Source organism: Glossina fuscipes, unplaced genomic scaffold (assembly GCF_014805625.2).
Source record: "Glossina fuscipes isolate IAEA_lab_2018 unplaced genomic scaffold, Yale_Gfus_2 0, whole genome shotgun sequence".
Lineage (NCBI taxonomy): Eukaryota > Metazoa > Arthropoda > Insecta > Diptera > Glossinidae > Glossina > Glossina fuscipes.
The window spans coordinates 43,917,739-43,937,385 of record NW_023998414.1 but is presented as its reverse complement, the minus strand read 5'-3'; the positions used below and the strand labels follow the sequence as shown (position 1 = coordinate 43,937,385).

Here is a 19,647-nt window from a genome sequence, read left to right as displayed (position 1 = left end):
ATTATAATGGTGATGATGTGAATGATGATGACGGTGATGATGGGTATACGTATGTATATTGTTTACCTAACATTTATTATTAAAATATAATTCATAAATATTCAGGTCAACATACTATACTATAATGCACACTTTATGCACACATATGTATGGGTGCAATTGACTATATATATATATATATATATATATATATATATAAATGTGTGTGTGTGTGTGTGTGTGTGTGTGCGTGTGGATGGGGCGCATGTGAACGACCAGTAAAACGTTAATCATATGCACACAATAATGAATACGGAAAGCGAGAGTGCGTCGTGAAGTGCATATGTATTGAGGAACAAAGAAATTCCTGTGATATAAGTAAAACATGGCACAACTGGTCGCTTACTTGGTTACACACTACATACACATGTACATGCATATATCTTTCATAACATACCGTGTGTACACATGTAGCTATGTATGTATGCATAGGCATATGCGTGCGTGCATTTAGGTCATTTAGGCAATTTAATATGTACACAATGGCTTATAGTTACAGGGGAAGAAAATTTAGAACCAAATTGGAATAATCAATAGAACGTTATCGAGCGTATGCCTGTGAAAGCATGTCAACAGAGTAGAAATTCACTTTTCATTGGTTGTGCCTGGTAATAGTAATTTTTGGTTAAATAAATTAAAGAAAAAAAAAAATGATGTGCCACTGTACGCGTTGCGTTAAAATTGGCAACAATACCCCGAAATGTATATATATATGAGTTTGTAATGACTTAAATAGGGGCATTCACGCGTCTAGGTTTGAATAAACAGCGTCTCATTTCAATGGTGTGATGTAAAGGAATTATATGTATAGGATGAATGGTAACTTTACGTAAAATTGCACAATTCAAACTCATTCTTGCACGCTCTTCAAATTGCGAGCGGGACTCTTGAAAGTGTTAAAACCATAAATAGGCTTCTTTTGCCTTTACCTATGGCGCATTCTGTGCAAGAGAGGTAAATACCATTGATTCTAGCGTGCATGATCTTGCTACTACTAAACAAAAAAAAATTAATTGTTTTTTGCGCCAAGACTAGGAAGTTTTAATTTTTTTATAGCCATCACCGAAGGATGAGGGGTATATTCACTTTGTTAAAATGTTTGCAGCGCCCAGATGGAAGCATCGGAGACTCCCCAAAGTATATATATATTGTTGAACAGCGTCAATTTCTAAATCGACTTAAGCATGTCCGCCTGTGTAACGTCTGTTGTAAACATTCTCCTGGCCGCAAAGATGAAGCTATTGGCTACAAATTGGAAGCAGCATTGGAAGCTATTGCACGCAAGTTGGTATTGAATATGGGCCAAATCAATCGAAAGATAAGCCCACAGCGCAAGTTGAACTGAGAACACGTCGGTTTTGCAAAGGAATGAAAAATTGGTTTTTTGCTTATTACTCACAAACTGTAGCAAACCTACAAAAATTTGAAAGCATATTCTATGGGCAATGATGTAGCATCTGCGTACAAAAATGGAAAAAATTGACCATGCCTACTCAATATTATGGTGTATCAAAATTGAATTATTATTGAATACCCATAAAATATACAAATTCTCGGCCAGTTACAATTCTTAAATGTACGTAAACATGTCCGCCTGTTAGTCTGTTCATCTGGCTGGTTGCGAAATTTTCTACCATTATCGGTAAACGTTCTTACGCCAGCGAAACTAAAGATATCGCCTGCAAATTTTGCAAAACAATTTGGAATTAACCTAAACCTTTCGAAGGACACGCTTACAACGCCCACATATCTTTACGACAAAAACTTTTGTTTTGAAAATAGAAAAAATCAACTGCGTCCGCTCTATGTTATAGAGAATGAGCACTTTGTTCTTTTACTTGTTTTGTCTTTTTTAGGATAACGGTGATGGATATAAAAGGTTCGCTCCCGACCGAACTCAATTTTCTTATATGATTTATTTTAAACACAATTTTACAAATTTTGCTTTCCCTTGTTTTGCTTTTTTAATGCATTCGTCTTCTTTTACTACTTCGAGAGTTCCCTCTTTCTTCATTTCATTCGAAACACATTTCATGTTTAAAGAACATTTTTTACTAATTATGTACAATTCGACAATAATTAATTCTTAACCTTAACAAAAAATAATATAATTTAGTTCACTCTCTTATTCAATCTTCGTTTCTCTCTAAAAACAGTTAAGAAAAGTGGTGAATTAATGTATTTATGTTTATAAATATTGCATAATGAATGTATACAGATGTAGCTTTCATCTAACGGTAAATAAAATTAGAATAGGAAAGAATAGCCTAAAAATAATCTCACATTAATTTTACAATGTTTATGTGACCACGATTTGGACCACAATGTGTTAAACGATTTGGCAAGACTTTGTCGCCCGCCATTAAATTGTAAATCTTGATTGTAGTCACCTTTGGAATTGTATGAGGATACGTTAGGATCTTTCGGATTTTGCTCAACGCATTTTAGACCCATTCTACTGGAAACCCTATAACTGTGACTTTTCTAAAGGTTTTGTAAAAAAAAAATCTTGATGACGAGTCTTTACCTCCGTTTCTTTTTCAAATTTTTCGATTATTTTGAACGGTTCAGCTGGTGAAAAATGTTTTAAATTTTTTTCGCATATAACTCAATGCAAAGCAAAATCGGAATCGTTAACCAAATAGATGTGTCCGCTTAGCAAAAATTTCTTGTCAGTTAACTCAGCTTTTATTTCCGTACTTTGAGCAAGGTTCAATAACTTTACGGGGCAGTTTCGATATACTTTATTAGACATGACTAAATTTCTTGAGATCCACGAGATACTTTAGCTTGTCGCCAAACAAACATGTGGCTTGTATTGTTTTATTGAAATCATGGCAACTGAAATTATAATGGATGTGATCAGTTTAGGGAAGCTCAAAGGTTTGAACATTTTTTCTGATACTGCGATCCAGTGGGCAGCCAGCTAAATACAAGCCTGTTCATTCTCCACTAAGTGAGTTTTCTTGTTAATTTCTGTCATCTTAATTCCCTCATCGTTTGAAGATCACATTTTTATTTGCCAAGAATCGTTTATTGCAACGATTTACATAAGAGTGCGGATATTCAATCAAAATGACCTCTGAAATAAATTATTTATTACTCAGTTGCTAAGAAAATGTTGTCGATAAGTGGTGTTAATCTTCCTTCGTCAGGAATATTATTGTTATCAGAAGAAGTTAACGCTAGATCAAGTCTGTCGACAATTGAGTTGAAAATTTTCCAAAAAGTGGAGTTAATCGGTTTATGCAGTGCTAGGTTCATATGTCATTATTAAATCGCTTAAAGAGGGTCAGATAGGGAGGGTGGGAGGAGACCTAATAGAATTGCGAATGGCAGCATGTGAGCTGAGATTTGCGGTCAGTGTTGGAAATGAGTATATATCTAAGAAAGAAGAAAGAGGGAAAGAGATTTTTTTACCTCATTTAGATAGGGGAAGGCGGGGGAAATCAAGCAAGATGGGATAGCAACATTGCATGTCTCCTCTTAAACAAGCAAAATGTTGTTCGTGCAGAGCAGACCTTATGAGCAACATGCTATACATTGTAGCGTATAAATCTGCATTGATTTATTTAATGGCGTGCGTTTGGGTCGTTTAATTTTTCATGTTTAAATAAAGTGTGCCAGTAATTATCACAATTGGCACAAACACAACCTACAACAGTCAAAAAAAATGAAACAATCTCAAAAATATTTTGCAATATTTTATCAAGCAACAACAAGAGGGACAGGAAAAGGTTTGCGACATTTTTGCGAATAGATTATTTAAGAGCAGTGTAACTTCAGCAACATTAATCCTATGGAATCATACTACAGCGCATATGAAAACTGAGCACTCCATGCTTGACTAAAAAAAAAAAAAAAACAAATTAAGCAAATTCTTTAAACTACGTTACAAGTAATTACGTTTTGAAATTCTAAAAATTCATTATCTATTCATCCGAGGCAATAATGCTTCGCAGATTTTGTGGAAAAATTCGGACATTTTATGTGTAGTGAAAATACGTTCTCAAAATGAGCATCATGCGAATGCTGCATTCGTTTCCGCCTAGGAAATTTCGATGTTAACGGCACGCCGAATTTTGGTCGACCCATCGTTTATGTGAAGTTAAGAAAATTGTTGAAAAAATTGAAGACGGCTGCGGCTTAAAACACCCTGGTTGAACATCATATCAATCTAACAACAACAATCTAACGGCTAATCGCCGGAATTTTTATCTGGGGGTTACTACCCTTCAAATGAAATCCGTCCCTTTGGAAGAAATGGATTACAGATGCTTGCTGCATGTGTGAAAAGACGGGTCGCGCACAGTAACGACATGCGAAAAAATCATAGCTGAAGCTATACAAATGAGGGCAAAGTGCGGATTAATATACCACCTGGAATAATGTTTCATGTTTGATGGAATTGGAAGCTTTATGAGCTGGCCCAGACATATGATTTCGTTCTCTAGTCCCAACAACTAACACAATTATTGATAAACAAGGTGTACAATATAACATGGACCCGTTTCAAAGGCGACAATGCCGGGCAACAAATATGCGAAAATTTGATGGGAGTGCCATTTCTTTCTGCACTTTTTGTAGAGCACTTTTCATCATATAAAAATGGCTGTGAACGAGGCGTGGAAAAAGAGCTTAATTTTAATTTTTTTGGCAGAGATAGCCTAATGGTTTTACTAAAGTACACAGTAAAGGTTTATCGAACAAAGCGACATATATATATGCGATTTAGTAAAGTTAATTTAAAATATAAGGAAAATGTGTTTCATGAGTGTGTTGTCGAAAGAACGGCATGAAGTTTTTTCTGAATGCTTATTTAAAACTTGTACTAACAACATTAAGCGGCAGAATGAAACGTTGAAATCGGAAAAATGGTTGTTATAATATTTCGATATAAATTTTAAAACTGAAAGCAGGCGATGTAAACGATGTATCGTGTAAAATATTTATTTATTTGTTCTCAGTTTATTCAGAATAATCTGTTCTTCGAATTGCAACGTTAAACGCTATGCACATGGCATTGAAAAAGCGTAAGAATTAAGAGAAGCATGAAAACAATTTCCTTAAATATTGGTATAGTAAATGGGTGAGCGGGCGAGTGAATGTAACTTTAAAGTGGAAAAGCATTTTCTCTGCTTTCACACACCTATATACGTTAACTTAGTCAAGATAAATGTCGACATTGAAGAAGATATGAATTGTTCATAAGGCACACGAGCACAATGAAATTTATTTCAAAGTTTCATTTGCTTGTCTCTGATATTTGTAAATTACTTGTGTTCGACCGAGCGACAACAACAACAATCACAACAGCAGCAACAGCAACAACAGCAACCCAATGATTACCAAGTCTTCACTAAAATGAAAATTTATTTCCGTAAAGAGTATGCGTTTTGGGGTTTTCTTTGTCAACGACAAAGCATACAAAAAGTGGTGAAAAAGTTTCCTGTTAAACAAATTAAGTGGTTTTTTAGTTAAAGTTGAAAATCCTTTTAAAATTTGAAAAACGTTTTTTCTAAAGATTTGTTCTTTCTATTTTTTTTTTTAATTCTCCCTTTTTGTCTTTCTCTCTCTCTCTCTCTCTCTCTCTCTCTCTCTCTCTCTGGTTATCTCTATCTCTTTCTTCTATATAAAAATTTTTAGATGTACGCCATAACGCGTCAGGCAAATTTATTGCAACGTTTAGGTGATTTGGAATGTTTAATACTGTTGGTGTCCTGCATTTGTCATGATCTCGATCATCCAGGCTATAATAATATCTATCAAATTAATGCACGTACCGAATTGGCACTTAGGTAAGCAGAAAATGGAACATTTGAACATATATGTACACACATGCACATATGCAACATATGTATATATATATATATATATATATATATATATATATATATATATATACCTAAGACACACACATATACATATACCTAATAATATATATGTATATATATATATATATATAAATATATTGCATATGGGCAAGTGTGTACATATATACATTTGTGCATATGCGCATATGCGCATATGTGCTTAAGTGCTTAATTTAAATTAAATGATTGAATTCAAGTCATTAAAGTTGAAAATAAAAAGGTACGCATTTATGTCTTGTTCTTGTTTTCTACATCCGTTAGGTATAATGATATATCACCACTGGAGAATCATCATTGCTCGATTGCATTTCGTTTATTGGAACATCCAGACTGTAATATATTTAAGAATTTTAATCGTGAAACATTTAAGTGAGTATCGAATAAAATTTAAAAACAACTTGATCTTAATCGTATTAAGATTTAACTTAAATTAATTACGTCTATTGATAATTAATCTTAAGACCCTTTGGACTTCGGCGACCTGCTAGGTTTGACAAGTACATACATATGCTTCTAACTAGGCTTCGAACGAATCATAAAATGTACGGTATTGATTTGAGCATTTTCATTGATCAACTAAAATCTCGATGACCACTTGAAGAGCGAAACCTACTTCAAAGATTTTTCTTGTCTCTTTCTTTGGGCATAGTTTGGCAAAACAGCTAAATTGATTCACGATCTAGTCCAGAGAAATAAAAAATTCTATAAATAATATTTTCTTTTTTCTTTGAAGTGTTAAATTTCTTTTATTACCTCAAAAATCAGGTAAATTGGCTCAGGGGTATTGATTGATTCGTTCGCATTCATAACATCGTATATAGAGTGTAATGTAATGTAGGAGAATATATTTTACGTTATACGATACGATACGATGTACGAGACCATATACGATATGCAATATATCACATGATTTGCGATGTAAACGATAGAATATACGATACAACATACGATAAACGATATGATACGATATAATATAAATAATACGTTTGTATAGCACGATGTACGTGAAACATGAAATGATATACGAAGATAAAAACAGATGATTACATATTTTCTCTACTTTGCCAACAAATTGCATTTCACTTCAAGTTAGTATTGGTGGTATTGGCTCATTCGCCTCAAACAAAAAGTATAACTCTTCTGCTTTTGAAATTAAATTTAAGTAAGAGAATGTTGAGTGATTACAAACTTATCTGTAATTTAAATTATTTTCTCATTCATTAGCAGTAGTTCGACATATGAATATAATAATTTGTTATTACAAAATTAAATTTTAAAGTGCAGGCAAAACATGAACGCAATAAAACATATACACGCATATAAATAATGTATAGAATTGTCTTATGCTTCTTAATACAATTTCAAAAATATTTTCCAATAGTTGCCGTCAATTTTGCAAAATTCAATTCATACAAAGGCTAAATATTAGCAACTAAACATTTACTTTTTAAATCCATTGAAAGTAATTAAAAAAAAAAAAAATAATAAACAGGAAGGAACTATTTATTGAAAGCCTAGAAGTGCGCCTCGGAAAATGTTTCTTTTTCCTTTTCTTTTAAAATTTTTTCTTTTGCAAACAATACTTTATTCAAGACAGCTACTGAAAATGTAAAAAAAAATTGCAATATAACGCCTGAAATTCCCTGAAGCATATCCTCGATATGTTTGCCAAACTCCTACTAACTGCGGCTCCTATGCTTACGTATGCACAGATGAGTGTATTTGAAATTTAATCTTCGTAATTGAAATTGTGTAATTTATTTTACCGAATGAGTGAGTTGGTGTCTACGAAAAAAAGAGGGGAAAAAAGATTGCTCTGTCTCGCTTTCTTACTGTCCTTGTATTGCTCCTCAATTAAATCTAAAAGGAATTGATTGTTGGAATTTTCCTACTAAGCTACCCATATACGTATATATATATATATATGTGCATGTGCGTACGGACGAAGGAATACCTTCGCATGCTCACATTTGTTGGACGAACGAAATGCAACAGCAGCACTAATGACATTTTGAAATATTTCAATTTTCTTTTATGACAGTTTGTGTCTTCTCTCTTTGTTAGTTTGTGTATATATGTATCTGTGTGGGTGCACGTTTTGCATTATGTGAATTTCTTGGCTGGTCGTGCAGTTTATGTCGTTTCCTAACAAACTGTTATTTTATTTAAATCCTATGTGTATTTTTTTCTTCCACTCTATCTTCGAATACATACTCATAAGCAAATGTTTGTGTGAGCACCTGATGTTCGTAACGAGTAAAGCGGTTTTTTGAAATAAAAATCATTAAGAAAATGTTTTAACAAAATTTCTTAAAGATTTTTCAAAATATTTTAATACAATTTTTTTTTTTTTTTTTTTTTTTTTGATAAATGAAATTTAAAGGTTTTCTTAACTTAAATTCAAAATGTTTCTCTGATATATGCTTTAGATTAGTAGATATTATCGTTCATGGCAGACGTCTTGTCATAGGTGTTTTACTAAGAGAATGAATAAGCTTCTTAAAATTAATTTAAAACATAACTCTCTTCATTCCTACCATATTCGACACTTCTCTTCCGGGTGCATACGTGAGCCGGAGCGACATTTGTAGATGTCAGAAAATTCCATAAAATTTCCCACAACATTATTAACCCGCTCTTTATGTGCAGCGTGGATGGAATTACTAGTTTTTACCCCACTAGAGCCACACCAAGTTTGAGCAAAACTTAAGAAAAACAATTTCAAATCGTCCACTTCAAAACTCGAACTCATTTCGTGGTCGAGAAGGGTTTCCAATGCCAAACGCAAACCCTCGGAATCGGCTATATTCTCATTAATGGTTAAAGCATCATTCTTGTAACGCTCATTTAAATAGCAATTGGAACGTACACCATATTTTATAATTGCTTTGACACCCCAACCGTTAGCCACCGAGCCTGCGGCATCGTAATTCAAACCGTCATAATCGAAACCATGTATCAGTTCGTGCGCTACAATGTAAACAAAGCTTCCATATAACTTGGCGGGCTTTAGACATTTATCATAAAGCGGAGCACGCAACAGGCCTATCGGCAATTCAATTGCGTTCTTTTTCAAACGATAATACGCATTTACATCTAATGGACCATAGGTATAGCCAAAGGATTTTAGAACATCAAGATAAAAGCTCTCTAAATTCTTTTTAGTTAATCTTTCTACGTATACCGATAATTCTCGTTGAATTTTTAATTTCCATAAGTTAATTAGATTGGAATCGTAATTGTCTGAAAGCATTGGAAGGAGTTTTGCTGGTGCTTCGTCTGACGATGGTTGCCCGATCTCTATTTTAGGTATAATCAAATACATATCTTTCAGTTTTTGTAAACTTAACAGGCGCGTCTGGTTGTCTCTCTCAAAAACTACGCTACTGTTTAACATCTTTTCAAATTGATTTTTAAGATTTTGAAAAATCTGCTTCAAATGTGTTTCCGATTGTTTTAGAAAGCTCTCCGAATTTCCATATTGCAGTTGCAGATATAAATAAGAGAGTTCATCGGGCAAAAAATCATTAACCAATTGCAAGCAATCCATTTTCTGTCTTGTGTAAGTGTCTTCATCATGCAGATGGAATTCAAAATGTATAAGAAATTGAACCAACACATATTTGCCTGTAATATCGCCATTGGTATGATTAAGAAAATTGGCCAGCTTTTTAAGGAAAAGATAATCACTGACGATTAAGATTTGCTGAGACCAGTCACGCGGTAATTCAAAATCTTGCAATAAACTGGAAAAGTAGTTGCGAAAGTCAATTAATGGCATTTCGCGGCTTAAACTCTCAAGTGTTTGAGGCTCTCTAAGGATCACTGATTGATCGTTCGTCACCAAACTAAACAACTGTTTTTCGAAATCGATCACTTCTAAAGCAATTTGGTTCGCTCTGCGTACCTTCACCCCCAAATCCATCATTAGCAATTTGATATAGCGCTGGTATAGAAAAACGGACTCTTCGTTGTATGTACTGTCCGACGGTCGTAGCTTTAACCATTCGAAGTTAGGCGGCATCATATAAAAAATCAATTGTTGCGCCAATTGCCAATTAGGTTGTACCAAGACTTTCATGAACGCCTGCACTCCAAAACGACGCACCTCGCCTGCTACACGTATCCAATCGTACGTTTCATTTCGACTAGCAAAATCTTCCGTCAGTATCGGCCATTCCACTGTAAGCGATTGTAAGATCTCGACATAGTATTGTATACGTTGTTCTTCAGTCGCTTTCGCTTTCCACGTTCGATTATCTAAACAGGATTTGTAAAAGTTCACTATACTTTTCGTTGTGTTATTTTGCTCCTTCTCGTCGTAGGCTTCAAAATATTGTATCAGCAAATGTTTATTGGCCGCTTTAATAGCTGTTAGTGTATCGCCAGCCTCTAGCATACGCAGTTGATAGGGCGCTCGCCAGTTGCCGCAAGCGTATTCATAGAAATCATCGCATGGCTGTTGGGTAACATCCAAATGTTTCTCATATTCTTGTTTCTGTGATGACCAAAAGTCCGCAGGACATGTTGATTCTTTTATTGATGTTGCAAAGGAACTAATGGTTGTGGTAGTAATACACAGAATTATCATGTATATGTATATGTAAAATTTAAACGGCGACAACAATGACATGTTGTTGCTGCAGATGTTATCATTGCCGTTATTATTACAGAACTGCGCTGGCAAAGTGAATTAAAATCTTAAAAACGTACAATCTGCATTAGACAGTCTAGCTATCGATTAACTTATAGAGCGAATAAATGAGAGGGCTGAGTATTATTTTCAAATGCACGAGTGAGGCTTTGTGCGAGAGAACAACGGGCTAACAATAATTGATAGTATGCTAACGATTCGCGTATTTCTTGATTATTATTATTGTTGTTGTTGTTGCATATTCATTTTTGTTGATAAGCTTTTTAAATGTTACCAACGGATGGATTATAGAGCCGGGCCTTGTATTTAATATGAAAATAATGCAAAACTTGGAAATATCGACTAAAGTTGCCGGCCGAAGAAAAAAAAGCAATTTATAGAAATAAGCTGCAAATGATCAAGAACTTCTTCTACATGAATTCCTGATTCGCTAACACTTGGAGCAAAAACTCTAAAGTTCATTGGTACTCCGTTTGGCAACTCTGCTTTGACGATTCACTCATGTCAGTTTCAGACTATTGTTTATAGTTTATATAATTATTTTTTCGCATATTAATTGATTGTGATAAGCATGTCATCCAGGCATGATTTGTGTTATATTTCGGGTATGGTGAAGTGGTGTGGGCGTTCACAAACGGATTTGTGATAGATTCAGCAATTGAATCAGAATCATTTTTTGTCTAAAAACTAATCAATTTTTTTGTTTTGTATTCAGGCTCCGAGTCGCAATTTATATATTGTTGTTACATGTCGCAGAACGAAACCATCAATTTTATAATTTATTGCCAATAACTCTCTTATGGTGACATGCAAGTTTTCCAATTTGTGTAGCAATGGTAAAGAATTTCTCATTTCTCTTTCCATGTAATATTATCGATGATCATATGATGATGACGGTGATGATGATGTTGATGATGACGGTGATGATGATGATTGACGGATTGTTTCAGTATTGCTCGCATTTGTCTAGCTAAAGCTTCCTTGTTTCTGGTCCAATATCTCATGTGAAACAAAAAAATTTTTAAATAAATGGATCGAACACACAATCAGCAGCACAGTGTTCTGCAAACCAATATTGCTTGGATTCTTTAATTAAGCTTAACCCTAAAGACACATTATCGTTCTCTTGTAAACAACATAGAATTTCATGGCTTGGTTTTTGCATTAAAAAAATACTTTGTTAATATTTGGGCTGAAAAATGGAAAGAAATATTTTACGAGTCATTTTCCTCCATTTGCTCTAATTATTATTATTGACGAAACTTATTTAATTATTCAGCTGTTCTTTTAAATCTAAGGCGACTGTGAGAAACGATTGCAGCAGTCTTAAAAAATCGCGCTGCCGCTGCTGCTGCTACTACTACTACTACTATTACTACTGCTGATGACTTAAAACTCTAACGTTGCAAAGAACACCTAAAGTTCTTAGAATAGTTAGTCTTTGAATAATTCAAACCCCACTTGGTTTTTTTAAAACTTTTGTTAGGTAGATTTTCCTACCATACGCACCAGCAGGGGCTTGTGTAATAAGATTACTTGCTTCTCTCAGCGCTTGTCGCTCAATTGTCCGTGCCTGTTACCTGGCGTTATAACAGAACCTACTAACCCTACTGAGCGTTCTTCAACTGCCTGCCATTTCAGGCACACACAAACATTTTTCCTTCGTTTTCTATCTGTAACTTCTTCTGAGCATTATCGTTCCTACATATTTAGTGGATACCTTGAACATGTATATATAAAAAAAAAAAAAAACGCGAAGGCAAGATTTTGTTTCGCGACTCAATACTTTTGCCATTGGTAGGGGTTAAAAGCATAGCTTAAACATCCCATGGGGTATAGGTACTTTCAACTAATCCAGAACTCCAACTTAATTTAATCAAGCCCGCTTGACCATTTGTTGTTCAGTTACCGATATCACTGAAATTATGAAAAGTTCAGAAGTCGCTGGATGTTTGCTTGGTTTAGGTCCACACCACCAAGCCGTCGCAATGAACTCATACATGATCACTATATCATATTTTGCAGGACCATCCAATAATTTACAGTTCATAGCAGATGGCAATAAAGACTTCGACATAATGGGAATTGTGCACTTCCTGCATGCTATGCATATGCATGGCATATATATAAATTTACGAAATTCGCTTTTGTAAGATACAGTCCGCATCACTAGAACGCGGATATTTTGTTCAAGAGAAGTACAGTTCAAAGTTCTTTTACAATTATGTTACTTAAGGATTATTCACAACTTATTTTGGCCGTACTCTCAATTTCTATGTTCTTGCCCGACTAACTCTCCCTTCCACAAATCTTCTATTTATATGCACTTTCACAAGCAGGTTACTATACCCAAATTCATAGTTTTCATATTTAATCCCTGTCTGCTTTTCCCGCTAATCGTTTCCATCGACCAGCAGCTGCATGTCGCGCCTGCGAATGTGCATTTGGTTTTTCCTTCTTTAGGGAATTTTTTTTTTTGGGAAAAATTACTTAGCTGGAATTAACTGGATTTGGAATTTTCGTAGCAACATATTGATGCTTGTGAACAGTAATGTTGCCAAATGTGCCTACTCATAGTATAACGCACATATGCATACTGATAGTAATGTACTTAATAGACAATAATATTATATAAAGCTTACTACATAAACAACGTCGTGAGATAGATTTTTAATGTCCAAATTTTTCAATACTCAGGACGAGTCTATAATGTAATTATGTTTTCGAATTTAATCTCACATCACTGAAAATTCAGAACCAAACGTTTTGACTTAACTAAAGCTTTGCGCACAGAATTATGAATTTAGCAGCTAAGTACGAAGCCCAAGAATCTTGGTGATTGCACTAGAGACCATATTTTAAAAAAAATTTTTTCTCATTTCCACAATCAGTCAAGCATACGAAATTCTTTTAAAAATTTTTTTTTTATTTGCGCAGTCGGTAAATCCACCCTATCAAATACCTTAATCGGACTCATCTACCACAATTCCTCACCTATCTGTGTGAAAAACTATGGCTTATACCTATTACAAACACTTATTTGTCGTTAGAGGTCCTTATACAAGCGAAGGCCTAAAACTTGAAAGGCTCGAATTTTTTTTCACTCAAAATAATGCCATTACTTATCATTCTTCATGTAGTTTTTTATATCGACCACCGTAGCATGGGGTACACTTATTCACCCGACAGAAAGCTCCATAGACCCTTTAAAGTATGTATATTCTTGATCACGGTGAAATTTCGAATTGTTTTAGTCATGTCTGTCCGTCTGTGCTGTGTTTGTTGTTTGCATTCTCCTACTCGCAAAAATAAAGATATCGAATTCAAATTTTGCAGAAGCATTGAAAGTCTTTGCACGCAGGTTGGTATTGAAAACGGGCTAAATTGGTCAGAGGGGCAGCCCGCATTCGAGTTGTTAAACTGAACGCAACTCCGTTTTTCTTAACAAAAATAATGTTGGTTACTCAGAATTTATAAAATTTAAAAGGCTGAAATATTGTCATATTTACTTTACGAAAAACTCAATTCTTCATCGGCCATGCCCACACACAATGTTACAAGTGATTAAAATTTATTTTTTTCACGTTTTCGAAGTTTTATACGTATTTATTATAATGCAAACAACGAAGGATGTTAAAAATTATTTTGTACATTCCTCAAACAATCATGTATTATCTGCCTAAAAATGGGTTAATTCTAAAATGAATATGATTAATAGACACCGTTGCCTGATAAATTAATTTTTTCTTAATAATACCATCGACATGCGTATCAACTAAAAGAACTTGGCGAGTAGAATGCGAAAAGCATAGTGGTGGGTAGGTCCGCCAGCCGCCGAGTATAACTTTCTCATTCGTTTTTATTCATAAAATATGAATAGTTATACATAGCTGCCGTGTAAGTGCTTATTTCTCATAAGAGTCTTTATATGTGGGAGGGATCCAAAATACATATCTGTACGGTTTAAACTTAATGCAATAAATTTAGATACGAAAAAAAGATAATAAAAACTAGACGATGTTGCCGTATAGATACTTACTTTCTAACGAAAAGACGAGGGGTTACCAATCGCAACTCAATTTCCCAAATTCATAAATTAAAATACCATTTTGCATCGATATTTCTAAATCCAACATTCTATCGCCAGTCAAATGGTTCAATGTAAGCCATTGTCCGTGGGCGAAAACCTGCCAAGACACTTAATTTCATGTCCCAGGCAGCAGCCGAGGAGACAGACAGCCAGCAGATGAACTTCAAATAATTGTGAATTGAGCCCTGGGTGACTGTTTTAATTATTAAAAAAAAAAAGAAGAAGAAGAAAGGTAATAAAACGCTTCAATTGTAGATGATAAGTATCCACATATCGAAAAGCAAAAAAAAAAAAAGAATTCGAAAATTTTAATAAGAATACAAAGCGACACAGAGACGGTATCTTAAAGATTACTAAGAAATAACTGATCTCTGATTTATATTTGTGCAAATGACACTTAAGACAATCGTGACTTATTGCTTGCCGTCAAACAATAATAATCTCACCCTTCTGTCTTTGGAAGTTGATAAATTAAATGCAAGCTTTAGTTATTCTTTCCCTTCTTATCGTATTTCACCAGTTCAACCGTAAAATGACTATAAATATACATATAAATGCATTTAAACGCATTTACACAAACTGTGAAGTTCATTTCACATTCTTGTCTGTATGTGCGCGTTTAAATAGCATACGTATTACCTATTATTAGACATTCCTTGAGGGAGACGAGCTCTTGTTACTGTAGGAACCTTCCTTACACACAAGAGACTTGTGCTAAAAAGAAAAATTGTTAAATTAAAAATTTAGAAAGAAACGTTAATAAATGCTAACAATAATACTTTTGTGGTATTAAGAGAAGAGAGAAGAGGGCATCAAAATATCTACCCCTTCGAATTTTTCATCTATAGAAAATTTTAGTAATAATCAAAAACCATAATCTGCTTGGAAATTATTAAATGAATAAAATTTGAGAAATGTACTTCGTTTTTGATTAAAAACGCTTTCAATGCCTTTGACTTCAACTTCACGTTTCTCATTCTTCATTTTTAGCCAAATACGCGAAGGCATTATACGTTGCATTTTAGCCACAGACATGGCCAGACACAATGAAATTTTAACTCAGTTCAAAGATATCACATCAACATTCGATTACACCAATCGAGCGCATATAAATTTGGCAAGTTGTTAATCTCTTTTCGTACTCGATTGTGAAGATCTTATTCATTATTAATTTTCTTACATAGCTTTGCATGATTTTAATTAAAGTCGCAGATATCTCAAATGAAGCACGTCCCATGGATGTAGCTGAGCCTTGGCTTGATCGTTTACTGCAAGAATTTTTTGCTCAAAGTGCAGCAGAAAAATCAGAGGGCTTACCGGTTACACCGTTCATGGATCCCGACAAGATTAGTAAGCCCGGTTCGCAAGTTCGCTTCATTGGCTTGGTGCTGTTGCCTCTATTTGAAGCTTTAGGCGATCTGGTGCCCGAAGTTACGGAACTTATTATAATACCAGTACGAATAGCTTTCGATTATTACAAGTATGTCAATAATAAGTATTCATTATATTAGAAATTTATTATTTTCTTTCAGACGTTTAAATGATGCTCAAACAAAATCCCGCAAATCTATGGCTGATACAAGTTCGGCAGGTCCTTCGGGTGATAACAGCGGTGCTTCGGATAACAAAGACAACTCTAACAGTTCTGCCACAGTAGGTGGTGGCATGGCTAATGGTGCTGACACGACTGCGTCCGCACCGAGTGTTGGCAACTCTGGCGGCAGTATTTCACCCCAAATGCCACGCTCACAGTCAGGCATTAGTGTGAAGTCCCGCCGGAGTATACCATCACAAAAGTCAGCATCACGTACTTCAGTTGATGAGCCTGGTGGCATTCCCGCCGAATTACATGATTTGCCCGAAGGCAGTGAAAGTGGTGATTCGGAAACTGCAACCGAAGTCGATGTAAATATTGATTTTGATGGTCAAATTATTTTTTGCTCCCGCCTTGTAGTTGTGTTTTTACTTGAATAGATCGATCCTTTTCCCTTTCTTGCTTCTCCTCCCTTAAACTTGACTTTTTATCAGGCCTTATTTTCTTGTGTATGCTTGTCAAAGATAAAATATGCTATATAGTCACCGGTAAATAATGCAAATGCAAGTTTTAAAAGTATGGCGTCCTCTGTAGAAGATCAAGTACTACTACTTTGCTACTTTAAAAGAAAAACAAAACAGCATGTAATTCATTTTCGTTTCTCATTACGCTCTTTTCCATTTTCAGACACCCATAATAATCGAAAAACCGAACCGAAATAATCTTGGAAATATCGAACACGTTTTCAATAACTTTGTAGCTGTAGCATATGTCGATCTAAAACTGTGAACGAATCTATAACAAAACATAATATCAAAGTTGTTCCGCTCCGATTGTTGACAAACCTACTGCTCAGCCACCAATTTTAAGATTATCTTATTTATGTTTAATGACAAGTATGCAACAGTCGTACATTTTCGAGCACATTGTTCTTACACATGTAGAGAAAGTGATTTGTTTATCAATTCTTGGCTGAAAAAAAAGGTTTTTTTTAGTCGATTCGTACGTTCAACTAAGCGCAAAGGGCAATTCGTGATAGAGGCTAGTATTTTAAAAACTTTAAATGCAAATGCAGCCGTTAAGGCTGTTTTGCTTAGATGAGTCGATCATTGCAACTAGATTAATGCGTTCCCTCTGCGATTTTGTATTATATTTAATCCAATAGCCTTTTGAAATAAACGAGAGGACATATTGACTTTTCTTTTGCTTTGCGTTTCTATATTTTCAAGGTTGCCGAAAAGACTTCAAAATTTAAAGTCGACACCGAAGGCAGTAGTAATCGTTCAAAGTCGTCGCATTCCACGTCACGCAAATCATCACGTGAGAAGCGTCCATCTATGATTGGGGAAATGTGCAGCAGTGGTCAACGCATACGCAATTCTTATGGTAATATTCATGGCTACCATGCAAATCGAGGGCATTTCAGTTCAAATCGTGCGGTCAGCTTGGATCAGTATAGCACAAATAATCGTCGTTCATCGGATGGCTTGCAGCAGGTCATATCTGATAGTAATGTCTTTTATAATCGTCACAATCGCAGCAGCTTGGAAGCTTCAACGGTCATTTGTCGCTTGGCCGAAGATATGAACATGAATCAGCAAATAAGTACCGCAAATGGTAACACTAATCACACATTGAGTGATACATCTCAGCTAGTGCCAAATTTGGAAGGTTCTATTAGCGATAGTACCACCGGAAGTAATGTCACCACCGCTGTCAATAACGTGGCTCAGCCTGCATCGTTGACACTACAGACTACAATCACTGCCACAGCCAATCAGCACAATATTATTAATATGTCTACAATGTCCTCCAATGGTAATATGTCGCCTACGCAAATATTACAGCCCAGACAGCATATTTGTACAACGGCAACGTCTGTCGCTGCCAATAACACATTGAACGGTGTTACGGGTCCACACAGCACTGAAATAACCGCACCACCGAAATCGTCGTGGAAAGCACGCCTTAAACAGTTCTCCGAATATTTTAGTTTTTCCTTTGACAAGAGTTCCAAACGTTTCGGTAGCACACGCAGTAGCCCTTGCTCGATGCGTAACAATAATACAGCTCATGCTGCCACCATAACTGGCCCACGTAGTGGAACGTATGTAGATCCACTTACGGGTAAACCTACTGGCATTTGTTGTACTATCTCAAATAACCTGCAGTCGCCCAGTTTAAGGCAAACGCAACTTGTTCAACATCAACAGGACTTAATTGCAGCGGCGGCCGCAGGACGTCATCGTGCCTACAGTTTAGATGTACCCTGTAATCGCAGTAATCCTCGTTATAGCAGCAGTAGTGGCGGTGGCGGAGACAGCAGCCGCAAAAGCTCTCGCCATGATGGTGGTGGTCTGGGCGACGTAAACAACAGTAATAACACTTTACACAGCAGCAGTGGAACTGGCAGTGAGATGCCTACTTGCATGCCTCCGCCTATCCGAATAGGCAGTGTCGATGCTAGTGATACGATACTGATTACTACTGGTGGCCTCTCTAGCGTACTTACGCCAACTAATTTAGGCGACGCCGCCGAACCTAGTCTTAGTATTGATTTGGGCTCTTCAGCGACTGAACCACCAAAAATTTGACAACGCGGTAGCTCAGAGACGACCACTAACTCTTTGTCGAATAATGGCGCCTTGGCCGCCTTGATGCAGAAGCATCAAGAGCATCAGCAAGGTCTGCCGATGGCAAAACCAATGACTAAGTCAGCCGGTGTACAGACTTCTAGCTGCAATATTTCCTCTTCGATGTCGATGACTGTGTGGTCAGCTCTGGGCCAGAGATTAAGCGCTTTGGTATGTCACTGTTGTGAGCGGAAATTGCCAGAGCCGGAAAATGTGTAGAATGATGATGAAACTATATTGACAGTGCAGTTCAAAAAGAAGCAAATATTGATATTATTTTCGTTTTAGATTATAGCGAAGCTCCCAACTTAAATGTCACATAAAGTCAATATGTGTGTTTATTGTTGTGTGTGTTTGTGTGTGTGTGTGTGTTTGTGTGTGTGTGTGTGTGTGTGTTTTTTTTTTTTTTTTTTTGCTCTGTGAGCTGGAGGTAGAAAATCTTCGAAAGATACTGCTGGGTCTTAGTAGCAGCATGCACGATTCGCCATCCCTGGCGCATACGTACTAAAAACTACCCCCCCACACACACACTCCTTCTACCACTCTCCCCCGCGGAACCACCGTTAGGTATTACTTCGCGGGGGCTGGTTGTCGCTAGCACGCTCCTGATGGTGGGACCTCAGTGGAATGCACTATCGGCTTCCACTCCCTCTGCTCTCCACCCGTTGCCTCTCCAATCGCCGCAACTCCACGAGAGTATTGCTGGCGAATGCGTCTACGGCGTTCCAGGCTGCTGGACTGCCAACCATTGCGCTTGTTATCTCGTTAGGTGGCACTTGAGGCCGCCCATTCTCGAACCTGTTGCAGTAGAGCATTACGTGTTC

The 19,647-nt window shown here is 36.0% G+C and overlaps 2 protein-coding genes across 2 annotated transcripts in view; one reads left to right on the top strand and one right to left on the bottom strand.

Moving 5' to 3' along the window:
• LOC119643631 (high affinity cGMP-specific 3',5'-cyclic phosphodiesterase 9A) overlaps positions 1–19,213 on the top strand; it is a 66,499-nt gene extending 47,286 nt beyond the window's left edge. The window contains exons 5-10 of the mRNA XM_038043011.1: positions 5,686–5,837; positions 6,174–6,281; positions 15,647–15,773; positions 15,841–16,136; positions 16,189–16,561; positions 17,420–19,213. Coding sequence (XP_037898939.1) covers positions 5,686–5,837; positions 6,174–6,281; positions 15,647–15,773; positions 15,841–16,136; positions 16,189–16,561; positions 17,420–18,784 — 2,421 coding nt within the window. The 3' untranslated portion in view covers positions 18,785–19,213. The remainder of the gene's footprint in view (positions 1–5,685; positions 5,838–6,173; positions 6,282–15,646; positions 15,774–15,840; positions 16,137–16,188; positions 16,562–17,419) is intronic.
• On the bottom strand, positions 8,313–10,569 carry LOC119643639 (neprilysin-1). Its single transcript, XM_038043021.1, has one exon. The coding sequence runs from the start codon at positions 10,543–10,545 to the stop codon at positions 8,446–8,448; it is 2,100 nt and encodes a 699-aa protein (XP_037898949.1). The 5' UTR covers positions 10,546–10,569; the 3' UTR covers positions 8,313–8,445.
• Positions 19,214–19,647: the final 434 nt, after the last annotated feature.

Bases quoted from the DNA above. Each gene is read 5' to 3' on its own strand.
- LOC119643639 (XM_038043021.1), bottom strand. From the start codon at position 10,545: ATGTCATTGTTGTCGCCGTTTAAATTTTACATATACATATACATGATA.